Raw genomic sequence first — 13,696 nt, forward strand, 5'->3', positions numbered from 1 at the left:
CAGCGACTTTTCAACAAATGAGTCTTTTATTGTCCTCAATGCGCTAAACTAGGAATCCTTGTCCTTACAGTGCTGAGCTAGCAATCGTATGATCAGCATTTCTCCTTGACATAGCGTCTCGACGGCTGCATCACAACAAAGCGACTAGAAAAAGGATAGATAGGAGGACTGTATGGATGCATTTAATCGACTTCTTCCATGGTGGATTCTTCCAAACCTTCTTCGCCTTCAAGAGGAGGCAAGTCGTCCAAGTTTTCATCGGCAACGTCATCGTCGTCGATGCTCAAACCCAACTTGATCAAGCGGTGGATGCGGCCGGCGAACGTAGTGGGTTCGTCCAGCGAGAAACCAGACGTCAACAACGACGTGTCGTACAACAACCAGATCAAGTCCTTGACCGTCTTGTCGCTCTTGTCCACGTCCGACTTTTCGCGCAACGACTTGATGATGGGATGCAACGGGTTGATTTCCATCGTCTTCTTCGAGCTCATGTACGACGACGTGCTGCTGTCGCGAAGCGCTTGCGCCTTCATGATGCGTTCCATGTTGGCCGACCAGCCGTATTCGCCAGTCACCAACACGCAAGGAGATTCGACAATGCGGCTCGAGATTTGGACCTTTTCCACCTTGTCGTCCAACACTTCCTTCATCAGCTTGCACAAGCCTTCGGTGGCGGCCTTGGCTTCTTCGAACGCCTTCTTTTCGTCGTCCGTTTCCTTCAAGTCCATGCCTTCCTTCGTGGCGCAGATCAACTTCTTGCCTTCGTAGTCCTTCAACTGTTGGACGGCGTATTCGTCAATGGGGTCCACCATGAACAACACTTCATAGCCCTTCTTCTTCAGCTTCTCAATGAATGGAGAGTGCTCGACGGCCTTCTTCGATTCACCCGTCACGTAATAGATACCGGGCTGAGCTTCAGGCATGCGAGAAATGTAGTCGTCGAACGACGTTTGGTCTTCGCCAGACTTGGTCGAGTGGTAACGCAACAACTTGGCAATTTTCGTGCGGTTGGTCGAGTCTTCGTGGATGCCCAACTTCAAGTTCTTCGAGAACGCTTCGTAGAACTTCTTGTACTTCTCAGCGTCTTCCGCCAACTCGTTGAACATGTCCAAGCACTTCTTCACCAAGTTCTTCTTGATGACACGCAAGATCTTGTTCTGTTGCAACGTTTCACGAGAAATGTTCAACGGCAAGTCTTCCGAGTCGACCACACCCTTGACGAAGCTCAAGTATTCAGGCATCAACTCCTCGCAGTTGTCCATAATGAACACACGGCGTACATACAACTTGATGTTGTTCAACTTCTTCTTGGCACCGCCTTCGAACATGTCGAACGGCGCACGCTTGGGCACGAACAAGCAGGCCTTGAATTCCAATTGCCCTTCCACTTCAAAGTGCTTCACGGCAGCATGCTCTTCCCAGTCGTTCGTCAACGACTTGTAGAACGCAGCATACTCTTCGTGGGTCACGTCTTCGGGCTTGCGCATCCAGATCGGGCGCTGGCCGTTCAAGTGGTTCCAGTCATGCGATACTTCCTTGATCTTCTTGGTCTTCTTCTTCTTGTCTTCGCCTTCGGTGATTTCTTCCACCTTGGGCTTGTCGTCGTCACCTTCCTTTTCTTCTTCTTCCTCGTCTTCGTCGTCCGTCACTTCCTTTTCGGTCGTCTTTTCGACGTACAACTTGATGGGGAACGAGATGAACTCAGAGTGCTTCTTCACCAAGTCCTTCAACTTGCGTTCTTCCAGATACTCCAACATGTCTTCCTTCAACTTCAAGACGATGCGAGTACCGCGCTTGATGGGTTCCGACGTGTCCACCGACACCGTGAACGAACCACCGGCCGACGATTCCCACACGTGTTGTTCGTCGTCGTTGTGCTTCGAGTGCACGGTCACACGGTCCGCGACCAAGTACGCAGAGTAGAAACCCACACCGAACTGACCAATCATCGAGATGTCGGCACCGGCGGCCAACGCTTCCATGAACGCCTTCGTGCCCGACTTCGCGATCGTCCCCAAGTTGTTCACCAAGTCGGTTTTGGTCATACCAATACCCGAATCTTGGAGGGTCAACGTGCCGTTCGCCTTGTCCGGAATGATCTTGATTTCCAAGTCCTTGTCGCTGTCCAACACCGACGCGTCCGTCAACGACTGGTAGCGGATCTTGTCCAACGCATCCGACGCGTTCGAGATCAATTCACGCAAGAAAATGTCCTTGTTCGAGTAAAACGTGTTGATGATCAAGCTCAACAATTGGCTGATGTCCGCCGAGAACGCAAAAGTTTCCGCGCCTTCCTTCGACATGCTGCTGCTCTTGTGCCTTTGATTGGAAATTGAAAAGTGGCCTCCCGCCGCCGCGCCTCGCGCACTTCGAGAATCTTCGAAAGCGAACCCTGCCCTGTCCGCCAATCACGCGCCCCCAATTTCGCAATACCCAATCACAACGCACCAACTGCCCTGTCACCCCTTCTAGATTTTCAGTTGACCGGATAATGCACCGATAGACTTTCCCGCCGCCTCCCATTGGCTGCACACGAACCGACGACCTTTCGGCCATCCACCGACCGACCGTCCATGACGTGGCACGACCGCTGCTGTCCACTCGGTACTGACGCGTGGGCCGTGGACACAACTGTCCTCAGCCATGGCATACCACACCTTGGTATGCACCCTCGACACGTCTGATCCCCCAACACTACACACCATGACGTGGCATGCCAGCAGCACGCCGATTAAGTCGATCAACGGTTTGGACTTGGGGAAGCCACACCAGGTTCGCATTGTGTCGAAAACTAGACATGGTCTTAAATTTGAACCTTGTACACGTTCAGGCCTTGCTTGAGCACGAAGCACTCGTTCCGAAGAATCTCGACAAAGTCCCGAAAGTCGTCGACTTGCAGCGCCATGCTGTTGGCCACTTGGAGCAGCTCGTCCATGGAAAAGAGCTGGCTATTGCGCTGGACAACGCATTTTCGCAGTCGAGCCACGTACGCCTTGACCTTCTTCGCGAGACTCATGCCACCGCTTCGTCCAAAATCCAAGTTGCCCTCCTCTGTCGTGTACGTGTCCAACAAGCACTCCTGCATGATCTCGACCACGTCGTACGCGTGTTGCACCGTAACAATATCCTGCAGTTCGATCTTGGCACGGGCTTGGGCGAGACGGATGAGCGATTCCAACTGTCGCATCGTGATGGGGATGCCGTCGGCCGACGTGTCTGCGTCTGACCGCATTTGGAGATACTTGTGCTGAAGGTAGTGCCGCGCTTCGGGAGACAATTGCGGGTGGATGTACTTGCGAGCGTATGCAATATACCGCCGAATGTGGTACAAACTGATGGGATTTTCGTGCATGGTAGGAAAGTTGGCAACCAGGCGCTGTTTCAGGGTCATGTCGTTGGGCTCGGACGAGTGCGGTCTAAGCACGATTCAAGCGTGAGCCTCGTAGGATCACACTTTGCAAGCAACTTACGCGGTGTTCGGCGGGTCATCTCGTCGCTGGCGCTTGTGTTTGTTGGCCAAATGGTTGTGCATGACGTGCTCGGACAGCATGTGGTCCCTTGACGCATCCGGACGATCGAGGAGCACAAAGATCAAGTCGAATCGAGACAGCTACAGGGACTCATGGCATTGTGAACTGGAACGAGAACACCGTACCAACGCTGCCTTCATTTTGAGGTTCTCGCTCACGCTGCGACTGCGATTGTAATGACCCCCCGATGGATTCGCAGCAGCTATGACGGACGTGCGAGCGTTGAGGTTGCACACGATGCCGGCTTTGGCAATGCTGATGCTCTGCTGCTCCATCGCTTCCAGCAACGCCTGGTAGTCGCACGCCATCTTGTCAAACTCGTCGATGCAGCACACGCCCTACAATATGTTGTCAGAACCAGAACTTGGTCAACGAGGCTGGCACGACCTGGTCGGCCAGCACGAGCGCCCCAGCTTCCAAGGCGTAATCCCCGGACGAGTCTTTCACCATGGTAACTGTGAGTCCTGTAGTCGTTGCTGTGTTGCCGCCGACATATACACCTCGAGGAGTGATCATAGACACAGCACGCAACATCTACACGGCACTCAATCAAATCGGCATCTCGACGTCTCAGATGCCACTGGGACTTGTGTAGGGAGGTCCGAACCCCCTACCTGGCTCTTCCCGAGACCTGGGTCCCCCACGAGCAGGACATGCGAATCACTTCGGGTGAACACTGCGTTGTCTTCCTTCTTCTGGGCTCCTCCGAACAGCGCCAACAACAGGCCTGCCTACGTACACAACCGCCCAGGTCCCCAGTTGTCCGTAAATTCAAACTCAGCGTTGAACAAGGAGGCGATCGTACCTTGACCAGTTCGTTGCGATAAATGCCAGGGCAAAACGAATGAACGAGGCGATCAAAGACATGGTCGTCGTGGGCGATTTTGCAAATCGCATCCAAGTCCTACGACGTGAAACATCGCAGTGAGAGATCGCCAAGTAGGAACTCACTTGCTTGATCCGAGAACTCGTTTGTGTCTTCCGTCGGTGACGCCTACATTGCACGTAGATTCAAGTCCATCTGTAGCCCCAACGACCTGACTTAGGTCGCTACCTCGGCTTGGTTGAGGGTTACGACAGAGTTGGCGACAATGTAGAGCACATACAAGCTACTCGCTTGCGCTTGTTTGCCAAATCGGCCGCTGTGTACCTCCGAATTTACTGCTTTGACCGCCCCACAGATGGTCACAATGCTGCCAGGAACACACGAATCGACCAGGTCTTCTGTCAGCTCCACTTCCACCTGAACGATGCATGTCACAACTTGACCCCTCGTTCGACGTTTTCTCCATGAAAGTGCTCGACGCACCATACGCGGGATACGCCCCGCAGCGGCGTCTCCGTTGTCGACTTCTTGGATTCTACCCATGATGACCCATTCGTTCGCAAATACCACTGTGACGAAATGAAGCATACTTGATCTTTTGGAAATCCACCGTCTTGGCTGCACTGCGGTTCGGAATGAGCGTTGATTTACTCCGACAGGTCCCGCAAGCCGCCGGCGGGTCGTACTTGCCGTCCGGGAAGTACCGCTGCGTGACCCCTTCGCACTTTTCACAGAGGAACTCGCACTGCACGACGAGGGGCTTGATCGCGTTCACACGTGTGACAGTGCCCGTGACCGACACGAAATGGTCCACAACGTGCGCCTTCAAGTCTCCGATTGACGTCTCTGGCTCCAGCCCAACTACCCGCACGTTGATCTTTTCCGCATTCATCTCCAAGCGCGGACGGGGATGGATATCATATTCGGACGCGTCCAGCTCCTCTTCGTGGCGCAGCTAATGCCCACACGACTGTGAGAAAACGTGCGTCGTGTACGTAGGTACGCACCATGCACAGCGCCAACCCCAAACTCCGCAAGTAGTGGTCGTACCCCACCACGAAACAATCGTACGCATCATCGCCGAACAATGAAAACAATTGCTTGCATGGAACCATGACCACATCCGCATCGGATAAATTGTACTACACGGCAAGTCATGAGGACGACATGACGTGGCAGTGCAGCACGAACGTGGGCCAAGAACCCGTCAGGCTTGCGACTCTCACTCAGCATGTCCTTGAATCCAAGCAACGCGGGAAGCATCTCGGCATCGTTGATGTCGCTGTCGTCGTCTGTCATGTAGTATTCTTTCCACAGGGGCGCCAATGCCACGCTCCATTCCTCACGTGTCAGCATGTCGCTTTTAGCCTGCTTCTTGTCGCCTCTAGCGAAATATCCGGATAATTATCATAGATTTCGGATATTACAACGGCAGGGATACTTCCACGGAACTTCCCTGCCACACTGTAAGGTGCAGCGAGAGTGCGGGCCGAGGTTAGTGGAAAAGGAGGTCGACAAGAGACTCGGAAAGTCTCGATTACGCTCTGAGCTCGACTCTAGGAGCTTCTTAAAGGTTGGATGTCATGGGGAGTGGCGGCACGTCGTGCACAGAGTTCTGTTCGGTTTGAAATGCCCACCGCCGTTGTGCCTTGAGGAGGAGGCGCATGCTCTCCTGGTCGTCTTCGTCGACGAACAGCCCTGTCTTGATTGGGTCTTTGAGCTGACCAATGTTGAGGTTGATTACAGTGAAGTAAGCCGTGTGCGACTTGCGCTTCTCCGACTTGCCGAGGCGCTCGATGAACACTTCCACTTCCACCTCCAACGTGTGGCGACTGTGCGCATGTGTGACAGTTTGATGCACGACAATCCAAGCTCATACCGTGCCATGACGACGCGGGCTTTCATGCTCACAACGTCGTTGGTCGTGATGGGCAGCTGAAACACAATGCGATTCATTGAGATCGTCGCCATGTGGACGTTCTTGGTGAACTTGCGCGCGCAGAAGACGGCGACTTTGTCCTAGGACCGTAAAGTCAGAAACATAAACGTCGACGACGGCAGATGCACCATCCACTGGAGGATTTCGCCGCCAAATATCGTGTTGTTCATGTTCAAGTGCTTGGGCAAGAACAAGTTCTGAACTTCAACCAGGGTGGCCTTGACCGGCACGAAAGTTGTCCGCGTCGCGTCGAGCGGGTTCACGACAAGCATGTCTTTGCTCACGTATGGAAGCTTGTCGACCTCTTCTTGGATCGTGCGCCATCGTGCACCGAGTTCCTTTCGCTGAGCAGCTTTTTTGGCCCTGCAAAATCGTACGTCAAATGGATGTCTTGGTATAGTTGGGTCGTTGGAAGAACGCACATCAATGAAACAAAGTAAGGGTTCGATGGAGACACGAGCCTGGGCAGTCCCGATCGCGGACGTCCATCCTTATCAACCGCGACAAAAGTCAGGATCGCGTCGTGCGTGTGTGTCGTAGTCCCAGTCAACATGTCCACGCGATACCCTGACAGCTACATGAGCGTAGTTAAGTGATGCATGTAGCAGGATGACGACGGTACATGGATTGACGTCGACGTGTTGTTGATATTGAGAATCTGTCCTTCCAGTTGAAACAAGTCGCCGTGATACACGGGAACGTGCGACTCGACTTGATCGAAACTCACGGTGGCACACCCACCCTGAGTGGCCCTATTCGGTTGTGGAACATGGGCGCAATGGCAATGCTAAAGAATAGTTTCTGTATCGTACTTGCAAGCAATCGCCGCGCCGATCATGTCCATGCGCTCGAGAATTGGGCCTTGGCTCATCCATTTACCTCGCAAGCTCTCGTCGCCCTGTGCATCGTTTGTCCTCGGCTGAGAGATATGACGACGCAAGAGAACGTACAATAATATCGGCAAAAGCCAAACGCGTGGACTCTTGATCGATCGTCGCGACCGTGCTCATCTGCTTGACGTGAGGAACGAGGCGTCGAGCGCAGGACGATCCTCGCAACCACATTCAAAACACCGAATGCTTGGACAACTCGACGGCGGTTACCCAAACAATTTCGCTGATTTTGGGAAAATTGTGCTGAATCCGACAATTTTCCGGATATACAGTACTTTGAGGATATTTTGGTCATGTTTTGGGTGTTTTCAACGATTTAAAGCTGAATTTTGAGGATATTTTGGTGGGTGTTTTTAAATATTTATTGCTCAATTTCGCCATTTCATTTCCATTCAAATTTCAAGTTAAAGAGGAACTTCGATCCTGAGGTTGGCCATTTAGATAGACATGTTGGTTGGGGTGGTGCAGTCAGGTTCGATGGAGTTCGTTAGGCTTCGTCGGCTGCGACAGCGTCCTTGGGCAGTAAGAAGAGGGTCGTGGCTTCCGTGTAGAGGTGTCCGTCGCCATCCTCGAGTCTCGCCTTCATGTATAGCTACGCATGAGAAAGCATGACCTGACATGTCCATATATTGATCCGTCGAACCTTTCGTCCGTCTTTCTTTTCGAACTCGGCCGTGAGGATGCCGGGGCGCTCGACGGGCAATGGACGTCGGTAATTGACGTTCAGATTGGCCGTGTACCCAATGCGCCCTGTTGTCCAGTACGCAGTCCACTGAAAGAGCTCGTCGATGACGGTGGCGATGCACCCCCCATGCACTACCATGAACCCACGTCATTCCAACTCCAGGAGCAACTAACAACATCGTACCCACGCCTTCGTGACCACACAGGTTGACCCCAAATTGAACCACACTCGTTGTAAACGTCTTGTCTTTGTGGCCGTACACTTCGAGGATCTCGTACTTGCCCGCCCCCTGGAGCGAATGGATGAAATGCGATGCCCCGATCGCAAATCCCGTGTTCTGGAACACGTCCACACTACGCGGCTACGGTGTCAACCACACAGGTTGCGAATGGAAGCGGCTAGTCTACTACCTCATGTGGGTGTAGTCGGGGTCGTTGGAGATGTGGACGAGTTTCTGGGGGACTGCGATCTTTGGTGCCATAGAGCGAAAGAGCGGGCGATGGACCAAGTGGTGCCGCGGGTCCGGGTGCGCGACCAAGTCGACCAACATCTGGGCGGTGGCACGTTTGGAAAGCCGTCGCATGAGGTTGTGGATTGCAAAATGCTGGTCGGAATGATCCGACTCCTGGCTGCAGAACGTGGCGTCCGTGCGTAAGTGGTTTCGGATTGGCCACTGCCCATGGCACCACGCATGCCGACGTCGACCAAGGGCAACGAGTCGTGGCTCTGTCATTCGCCACGTCCTGGCTCCTCCTCACCACCACGATTCCCACTGTCGCCACCGGCTCATCCTGCGACCACCACGATTCCCACTGTCGCCACCGGCTCATCCTGCGATCCAAACTCTCCTCAGATTTGGCATCGCGACGTCCCACCGCTGAAAGGTCCTGTGTTCTCGACATTATGCAACTCTTACTGGAGCGACTGGACCTTGCTGCGCCATCGCTCTTGTCCCATCTCGCGTTCAACACGATAAGACTGGCATGGAGTCGCTTGCTTCTGCCCTCTTCTCGACGCATTCCATGACTCGGCACGCGATCTTTGACACCACTGCCTTGATCTTGCCACGCCATGTGGCGGTGCTTTCTCCTGCGTTGAATGGCCATCCTACCGAGCGTCGAAAGTTCGCAACGTGCCACCACGTGGCTAGCGGCCATGCGATTGGGTCTACAGCCATCAAGAAGGGCGGACGTCCCAAAAGTGCATCGTCGTAACTTTCGCTCTTTCCTTCTCATCTTACCTTGCATCGACCGAGGCATTTCGCCGAACTCGTTGCAGCCACAGGCACCTGCATGCACAGTTGGTGGTTCCTCATTGGGGGCGACTTCTTTGAGAGACTGGTGGGTGGGTTGGTATTTTTAAGTTAGACGTCTATCGGCGGTGCGGAGGCGGGGGAGCTCGGCTGGCCCCGGCTGGAGGCGGCCCTCTGGGTCCACGGAACGGCGGGGGAGGTCCGCGCATGCCGCCGCCACGTCCTCCCATCATGGGCATATTCGGAGGGAATCCTGGAAACCCCCCTCCCCCGGGACCGCCGCGGTGTTTGCTGTGGAGATATGCTTGGTAGTCACGATGGACGGACCCAAGGAGATTCCTCGACGCGTCACACGCAATCCGAAAGCTGCGCTCGTTGTCGGCCGACACGACCAGCGTCAAGGGGTCCTTGGCTTCTTCTCCGTTGGCCTCGAGCACACCGGACCCGCGTCCACGCAAACGTACATTGGCATTCCCGCCGGCATCCGTCACGATGCGATCGATGTAGCTGCCTTGTGGACCAAGGATTTTCTGGACAACGCCAAACTCCTTGTCTTCTTCGATTCCAACGACAAAGTGCTCTTCGTTGGCCTTTTTCTCGATCTTCTCGCCAGCTTCATTCAGGTTGGTTGCGCCGCACTTTTCTGCGCACACGTTCGCAAGCGTCTGGGTAGCTGCGAGAGACAAAGGGCCAATGTGAATGCCCCGCTCCAGGCCCGGCACGGCCTTGATCAGGTCGTTCAGGAGCGGTGGAGCGTCAAAGGCAAACTGGAACCGGACTTGCACGGGAAATGGCGTCATCGTGCCCGGCGGCAGCCCCGCCGTGAACGCGTTCGGCACGATATTCATCCCGACGGGGGTCACGGCCTCGAACATGCCCAAGACGTGCCGATTGCTCATGTTGAGCAGAAACAATGGGGTTCCGACTTGGACGTTTTTCATCGCGACTTGTTCCTGCTCACACCTGTCGTGAGATGCAATCACAGTGAAGCATGCAGTAGTACCTGGTCCTTGGCCAGGCCAAAGAGCATCCGTCCAAAGCTCTCGTCGATCGTGGCGCCGTTGCACGCAAAGACGTAGCCAGGCAGGTCAACTTGCCACCGGTGCGACAGATGGGCGCATGGCATGAATCGCGCGGGGTCGTTAAAGTTGGCAATGCTTTCCGCCGCATGGCGGCGGCGGTTGGCGAGCTCACACGCGCCGCCGGGGAGGATGCCTTCGTCTTCGACCGACTTCATGTGGAGCCGGATCATCGGGTGGAAAAACATTTTGTCGAGGAGGGCGTGGCCACACTCTTTCGTGAGTTCCGTTCCGTCCGGTCTAGCAATAACTCAAATGTGACTTCGACGCGACGTAAAGACCCAACGACACAACTAGGTGCGTACAGTTTCGACAACGCTGCATTCTTGGATGTTGCAATCGTGTCTGCCGATTCGTACGGAATCTCGCACGTCCGAAGCCACTCGACGCCAAACACACCGCGCCACTGGTGGAACGGGACGGTGCCCTCCGCCAGAGACACTCCCGAGTCATCCGACGGCACTTGGACAATGCGGGCAACACCTTGAAAGTGATAGCTCGGGGACACCGAGAGAAACAAAAAGACCTGGACAAATCGTGCATCAGCCAGTGCGTCCATGCAGGAGCAGCATCGACGAGTGAAAAGCCAAACCTGATCGGCCATCGTCATGGCATCCTGGATCGCTTGGAGGGTTGCACCGTCAGCCGCAAACTTTTGATGGTGTACCGACTGCGCCAAGTTCTGGTAACTATGGGATCGCAGCAAAATGTACGTGGACGTCCCTTCCGCGTCAGGCAGAACCAATGAAGGGGGCGCTTCAGGGGCCTTGTGAGGAGCAGCATGAGCAGAAGGCGTGTGGTGATTGCCGCCACCACCGCCATGTGTATCCTTGGGGAACGGACGGAGTTCCTTCTCGCCATGGGCAAAATGACACTCCTCCCCAAACGGACACGTGCCTTGCTTTTCCCAATGCTTGCATATCGCGATCTTGAAAAATTCGTTGACGGGCTACAACATGACGCGATAAGAGGGATGGTGCTGGCATGGATGGATGTACCTGTGCCTTGCGGCGCTTCGCGCTCTCTTCTTCAGCAACTTTGCTCTGCAAGCTAAAGTCAGCAATGACGGGGCATTCTTCGCGTGGTAACTTGACGTGGCGATATCGACACGCGCTACCGTGGGAGCAAAACCCCTGTTTGTAAAACGCACACTCCATGCGATCTTCATCCGGGACATGGCGAAATGGACACTCGGGTACTTGACACTCCATGCCCCAGCGGCACTCGGGCATCTTGGACATGTCGTATTGATGGAGAAACTCGCAGTTGTCGCCCTTCATGCACAATCCGCGCAGCCAATGCCGACACACGACCGTTCCTCGTTTGAAGTCTTTCTTCCCATCCTCGTCCACGAGAATCACCGGTGTGGGCTCATGGAGGGTCGGTAAGATCGCTTCGAAGTCAAACACAAGGCTCTCTTCGTCGTCTAGCCACAGAACGCTTCCATACGCCATCGTCGCCAACGACGCAGGTGAGCCCACCAATCTCACGACCTCCATATCCGGACCATGGCGAGCAATATCCGGATATCTTTCATGGAGTGGATTCTGAATGACCACGGACGGCTGGCGTCATCAAAATTCTGATGGTTGGGGTCGTGGCGGCGTAAAAATTCCATTTCGACGTGCAGTCAAGTGTCAAAGGGACATGGTGTATGGAGAGAAGCACCCGTGCTACGCAGACGGCCCAGAGAATTCCGGTCCATTGCATATGTGGCTTACATCGTCGGAAATCATTTTGATCTGTTTTGTGTCAGTTGGTGTGCATGATGAACCATGCATCTTGGATTGAAAGATCCCCGTTATTAGCCAACAAAGACCAGGAGATGGAGATTTGGCGAGGCGCTGCATCGCCCCGTGAGATCGCACGAGCATCCCGACCCATGGAGATTTGGCGAGGCGCTGCATCGCCCCGTGAGATCGCACGAGCATCCCGACCCACGAAATTTTTCAGCGCACTTCGAAATTTTTCAGCGCACTTCGCCTCCAATCTGACGTTCAATATTCAATTTACCCATACCAGTAGTATTAATACAGTAGTACGGTTTGCTTTATTATGCCTACAGAACTGGACAAAGTCGTTGATCATGTGGAAACCGGTTGGTATACTTTATTTTTTAGCCAATCGAAACAATGCGATTGGATTTTAAGCAATTCGGAATAAATACTACGTAGTAGACAATTGTCTATTTATTACGACCATTTTCAACCTTGTAATAAATAATACGCATTGGCGACGGTGCCGGGCAGTGCGGATGTCGTCACCGGCGCGGCTGTAAGGCGTAACTTTAACGTTGTACGATCGATCTTCAAGGGCCACGGCCTTCTCCACTACTATCGCATACGCCTCGTTCGTACTGGGAGTATTAATTTTTGCCATTTGAAGTTGAAATCTTGTCAGATTGCTGGCCGACGCATGACAGTACGCTGAGATTAACTGTGCTGCAGGTGGAATGCACCTGCGCGTTTCACGCTCAAGCACGGATTCATGATAGCTCGTATGCCATCGGTGGTAGTTCGGCACGTTTTTGGATGGTTCTAAGCCACACCACCATGTTGAAATCCATGTCGCGATAGATTGATGTCTCGCCTTCGTCTGGCTGAAAATGGTGGATAAGATACGATTGACATGTTTGCCGGTTCTACAGTCATTGGACGCTATATTTACTCGTACATACCCTTTGACCATGTTGGCGGGTAGTGCGCCATTCGACGACGTGGATAATGGCAATGTGCATGATGAGGCCACGGCACTTACAAAAATGAAACAAACTGGAGAATGCACGCCGCTGGCGACCCCTGCGTCGTCAAACTTGCACTCGATGCAAGTGCCGCTTGTGTACGTCCAGCCTGAGGCCATTCGAGGCGAGTACATGTCGGATCGCAACATGGGAATCCCGCAACCGGGCGACGGACCGCAATTCTGGAAAGCTGGTGTATTTGAGTGCCTCCAAAATATTTTCCCCAATGGTACGATGAATGCAACGTTCGCCGCTAAAGAGCTTGCCTATGTCGTAGCTCTCATGGCATGGGCTTGCCCATGTGTGTCGCTGGCTCAAATCACGTCTCGCCTCGGAGTCTATGGTGGCTACAAATCCGTCCTCGTCGGCGTCGCTACCATAATTGTGCTCGAGAACCTCTTCAACGGCATTGACGACTGGCGCATGCACAGGGAGAACCAGCAGACGTTCGACGACGACGTCCACGAAAGCCAAACCAGGCGTATGGGAGGCTATGGGATTGTGTCCCTGCTGCTGTGCATGGCGCTCGTGTGCTTCGTGACGGCGCTTCGTACTAAAGTGCGAACTCTCTACCGAATCCAAGGCAGCGAGTGGGAAGATTTTGCCTGTTCGTTGTGCTGTATGAGCTGCACGATTGCCCAAATGTCAACCCAAGTCGGTACGTACACCCCCGGTGAGTGTGCGTTCGGCCCTCGCGATTCATTGCCGCGCTACACCGAACACGTCTAAGTAGCATAGCATACCCAACCCGA

At 53.9% G+C, this 13,696-nt stretch overlaps 7 protein-coding genes across 10 annotated transcripts; 2 read left to right on the forward strand and 5 right to left on the reverse strand.

Annotated features, from left to right (window-relative positions):
• Window positions 1-153: 153 nt before the first annotated feature.
• H310_02289 (hsp81-like protein) lies at window positions 154-2,350 on the reverse strand. The gene has a single exon (XM_008865741.1). It carries the CDS (start codon window positions 2,301-2,303, stop codon window positions 183-185), a length of 2,121 nt encoding a protein of 706 aa, XP_008863963.1. The 5' UTR covers window positions 2,304-2,350; the 3' UTR covers window positions 154-182.
• Window positions 2,351-2,643: 293 nt separating this feature from the next.
• H310_02290 (hypothetical protein) lies at window positions 2,644-3,226 on the forward strand (the record flags this gene model as incomplete). The annotated part of the gene is made up of 3 exons (XM_008865742.1): window positions 2,644-2,772; window positions 2,831-3,058; window positions 3,134-3,226. The coding sequence occupies 3 exons, from the start codon at window positions 2,644-2,646 to the stop codon at window positions 3,224-3,226; spliced, it is 450 nt and encodes a 149-aa protein (XP_008863964.1).
• Window positions 3,227-3,466: 240 nt separating this feature from the next.
• H310_02291 (hypothetical protein) lies at window positions 3,467-5,712 on the reverse strand (the record flags this gene model as incomplete). Its single annotated transcript, XM_008865743.1, has 11 exons — window positions 3,467-3,610; window positions 3,656-3,868; window positions 3,918-4,064; window positions 4,145-4,261; window positions 4,336-4,434; window positions 4,486-4,524; window positions 4,585-4,773; window positions 4,840-4,891; window positions 4,947-5,311; window positions 5,364-5,498; window positions 5,548-5,712. The coding sequence occupies 11 exons, from the start codon at window positions 5,710-5,712 to the stop codon at window positions 3,467-3,469; spliced, it is 1,665 nt and encodes a 554-aa protein (XP_008863965.1).
• Window positions 5,713-5,749: 37 nt separating this feature from the next.
• Window positions 5,750-7,394, reverse strand: H310_02292. Of its 2 annotated transcripts, XM_008865744.1 has the most exons (7): window positions 7,246-7,394; window positions 7,108-7,193; window positions 6,918-7,047; window positions 6,718-6,869; window positions 6,424-6,658; window positions 6,236-6,375; window positions 5,750-6,188 (listed from the first exon to the last, which is right to left on the reverse strand). In XM_008865744.1, the coding sequence occupies exons 1-7, from the start codon at window positions 7,357-7,359 to the stop codon at window positions 5,924-5,926; spliced, it is 1,122 nt and encodes a 373-aa protein (XP_008863966.1). In that variant the 5' UTR covers window positions 7,360-7,394; the 3' UTR covers window positions 5,750-5,923. The 2 variants fall into 2 exon arrangements, with proteins under 2 accessions (XP_008863966.1, XP_008863967.1); XM_008865745.1 differs by having other exon boundaries at window positions 5,750-6,375.
• A 117-nt stretch (window positions 7,395-7,511) lies between these two features.
• Window positions 7,512-8,677, reverse strand: H310_02293 (hypothetical protein). Of its 3 annotated transcripts, XM_008865747.1 has the most exons (4): window positions 8,284-8,677; window positions 8,057-8,226; window positions 7,832-8,004; window positions 7,512-7,780 (listed from the first exon to the last, which is right to left on the reverse strand). In XM_008865747.1, the coding sequence occupies exons 1-4, from the start codon at window positions 8,604-8,606 to the stop codon at window positions 7,676-7,678; spliced, it is 771 nt and encodes a 256-aa protein (XP_008863969.1). In that variant the 5' UTR covers window positions 8,607-8,677; the 3' UTR covers window positions 7,512-7,675. The 3 variants fall into 3 exon arrangements, with proteins under 3 accessions (XP_008863969.1, XP_008863970.1, XP_008863968.1); XM_008865748.1 differs by having other exon boundaries at window positions 7,512-8,004; XM_008865746.1 differs by having other exon boundaries at window positions 7,832-8,226.
• Window positions 8,678-9,244: 567 nt separating this feature from the next.
• On the reverse strand, window positions 9,245-11,718 carry H310_02294 (hypothetical protein; the record flags this gene model as incomplete). The annotated part of the gene is made up of 5 exons (XM_008865749.1): window positions 11,203-11,718; window positions 10,797-11,153; window positions 10,510-10,730; window positions 10,129-10,444; window positions 9,245-10,078 (listed from the first exon to the last, which is right to left on the reverse strand). The coding sequence occupies exons 1-5, from the start codon at window positions 11,701-11,703 to the stop codon at window positions 9,245-9,247; spliced, it is 2,229 nt and encodes a 742-aa protein (XP_008863971.1). The 5' UTR covers window positions 11,704-11,718.
• Window positions 11,719-12,895: 1,177 nt separating this feature from the next.
• On the forward strand, window positions 12,896-13,696 carry H310_02295 (hypothetical protein). Its single transcript, XM_008865750.1, has 2 exons — window positions 12,896-13,173; window positions 13,222-13,696. Exons 1-2 carry the CDS (start codon window positions 12,966-12,968, stop codon window positions 13,671-13,673), a joined length of 660 nt encoding a protein of 219 aa, XP_008863972.1. The 5' UTR covers window positions 12,896-12,965; the 3' UTR covers window positions 13,674-13,696.

The sequence above is a fragment of the Aphanomyces invadans genome (genome assembly GCF_000520115.1).
Source record: "Aphanomyces invadans strain NJM9701 unplaced genomic scaffold supercont1.3, whole genome shotgun sequence".
Taxonomy (NCBI): domain Eukaryota; phylum Oomycota; class Saprolegniomycetes; order Saprolegniales; family Verrucalvaceae; genus Aphanomyces; species Aphanomyces invadans.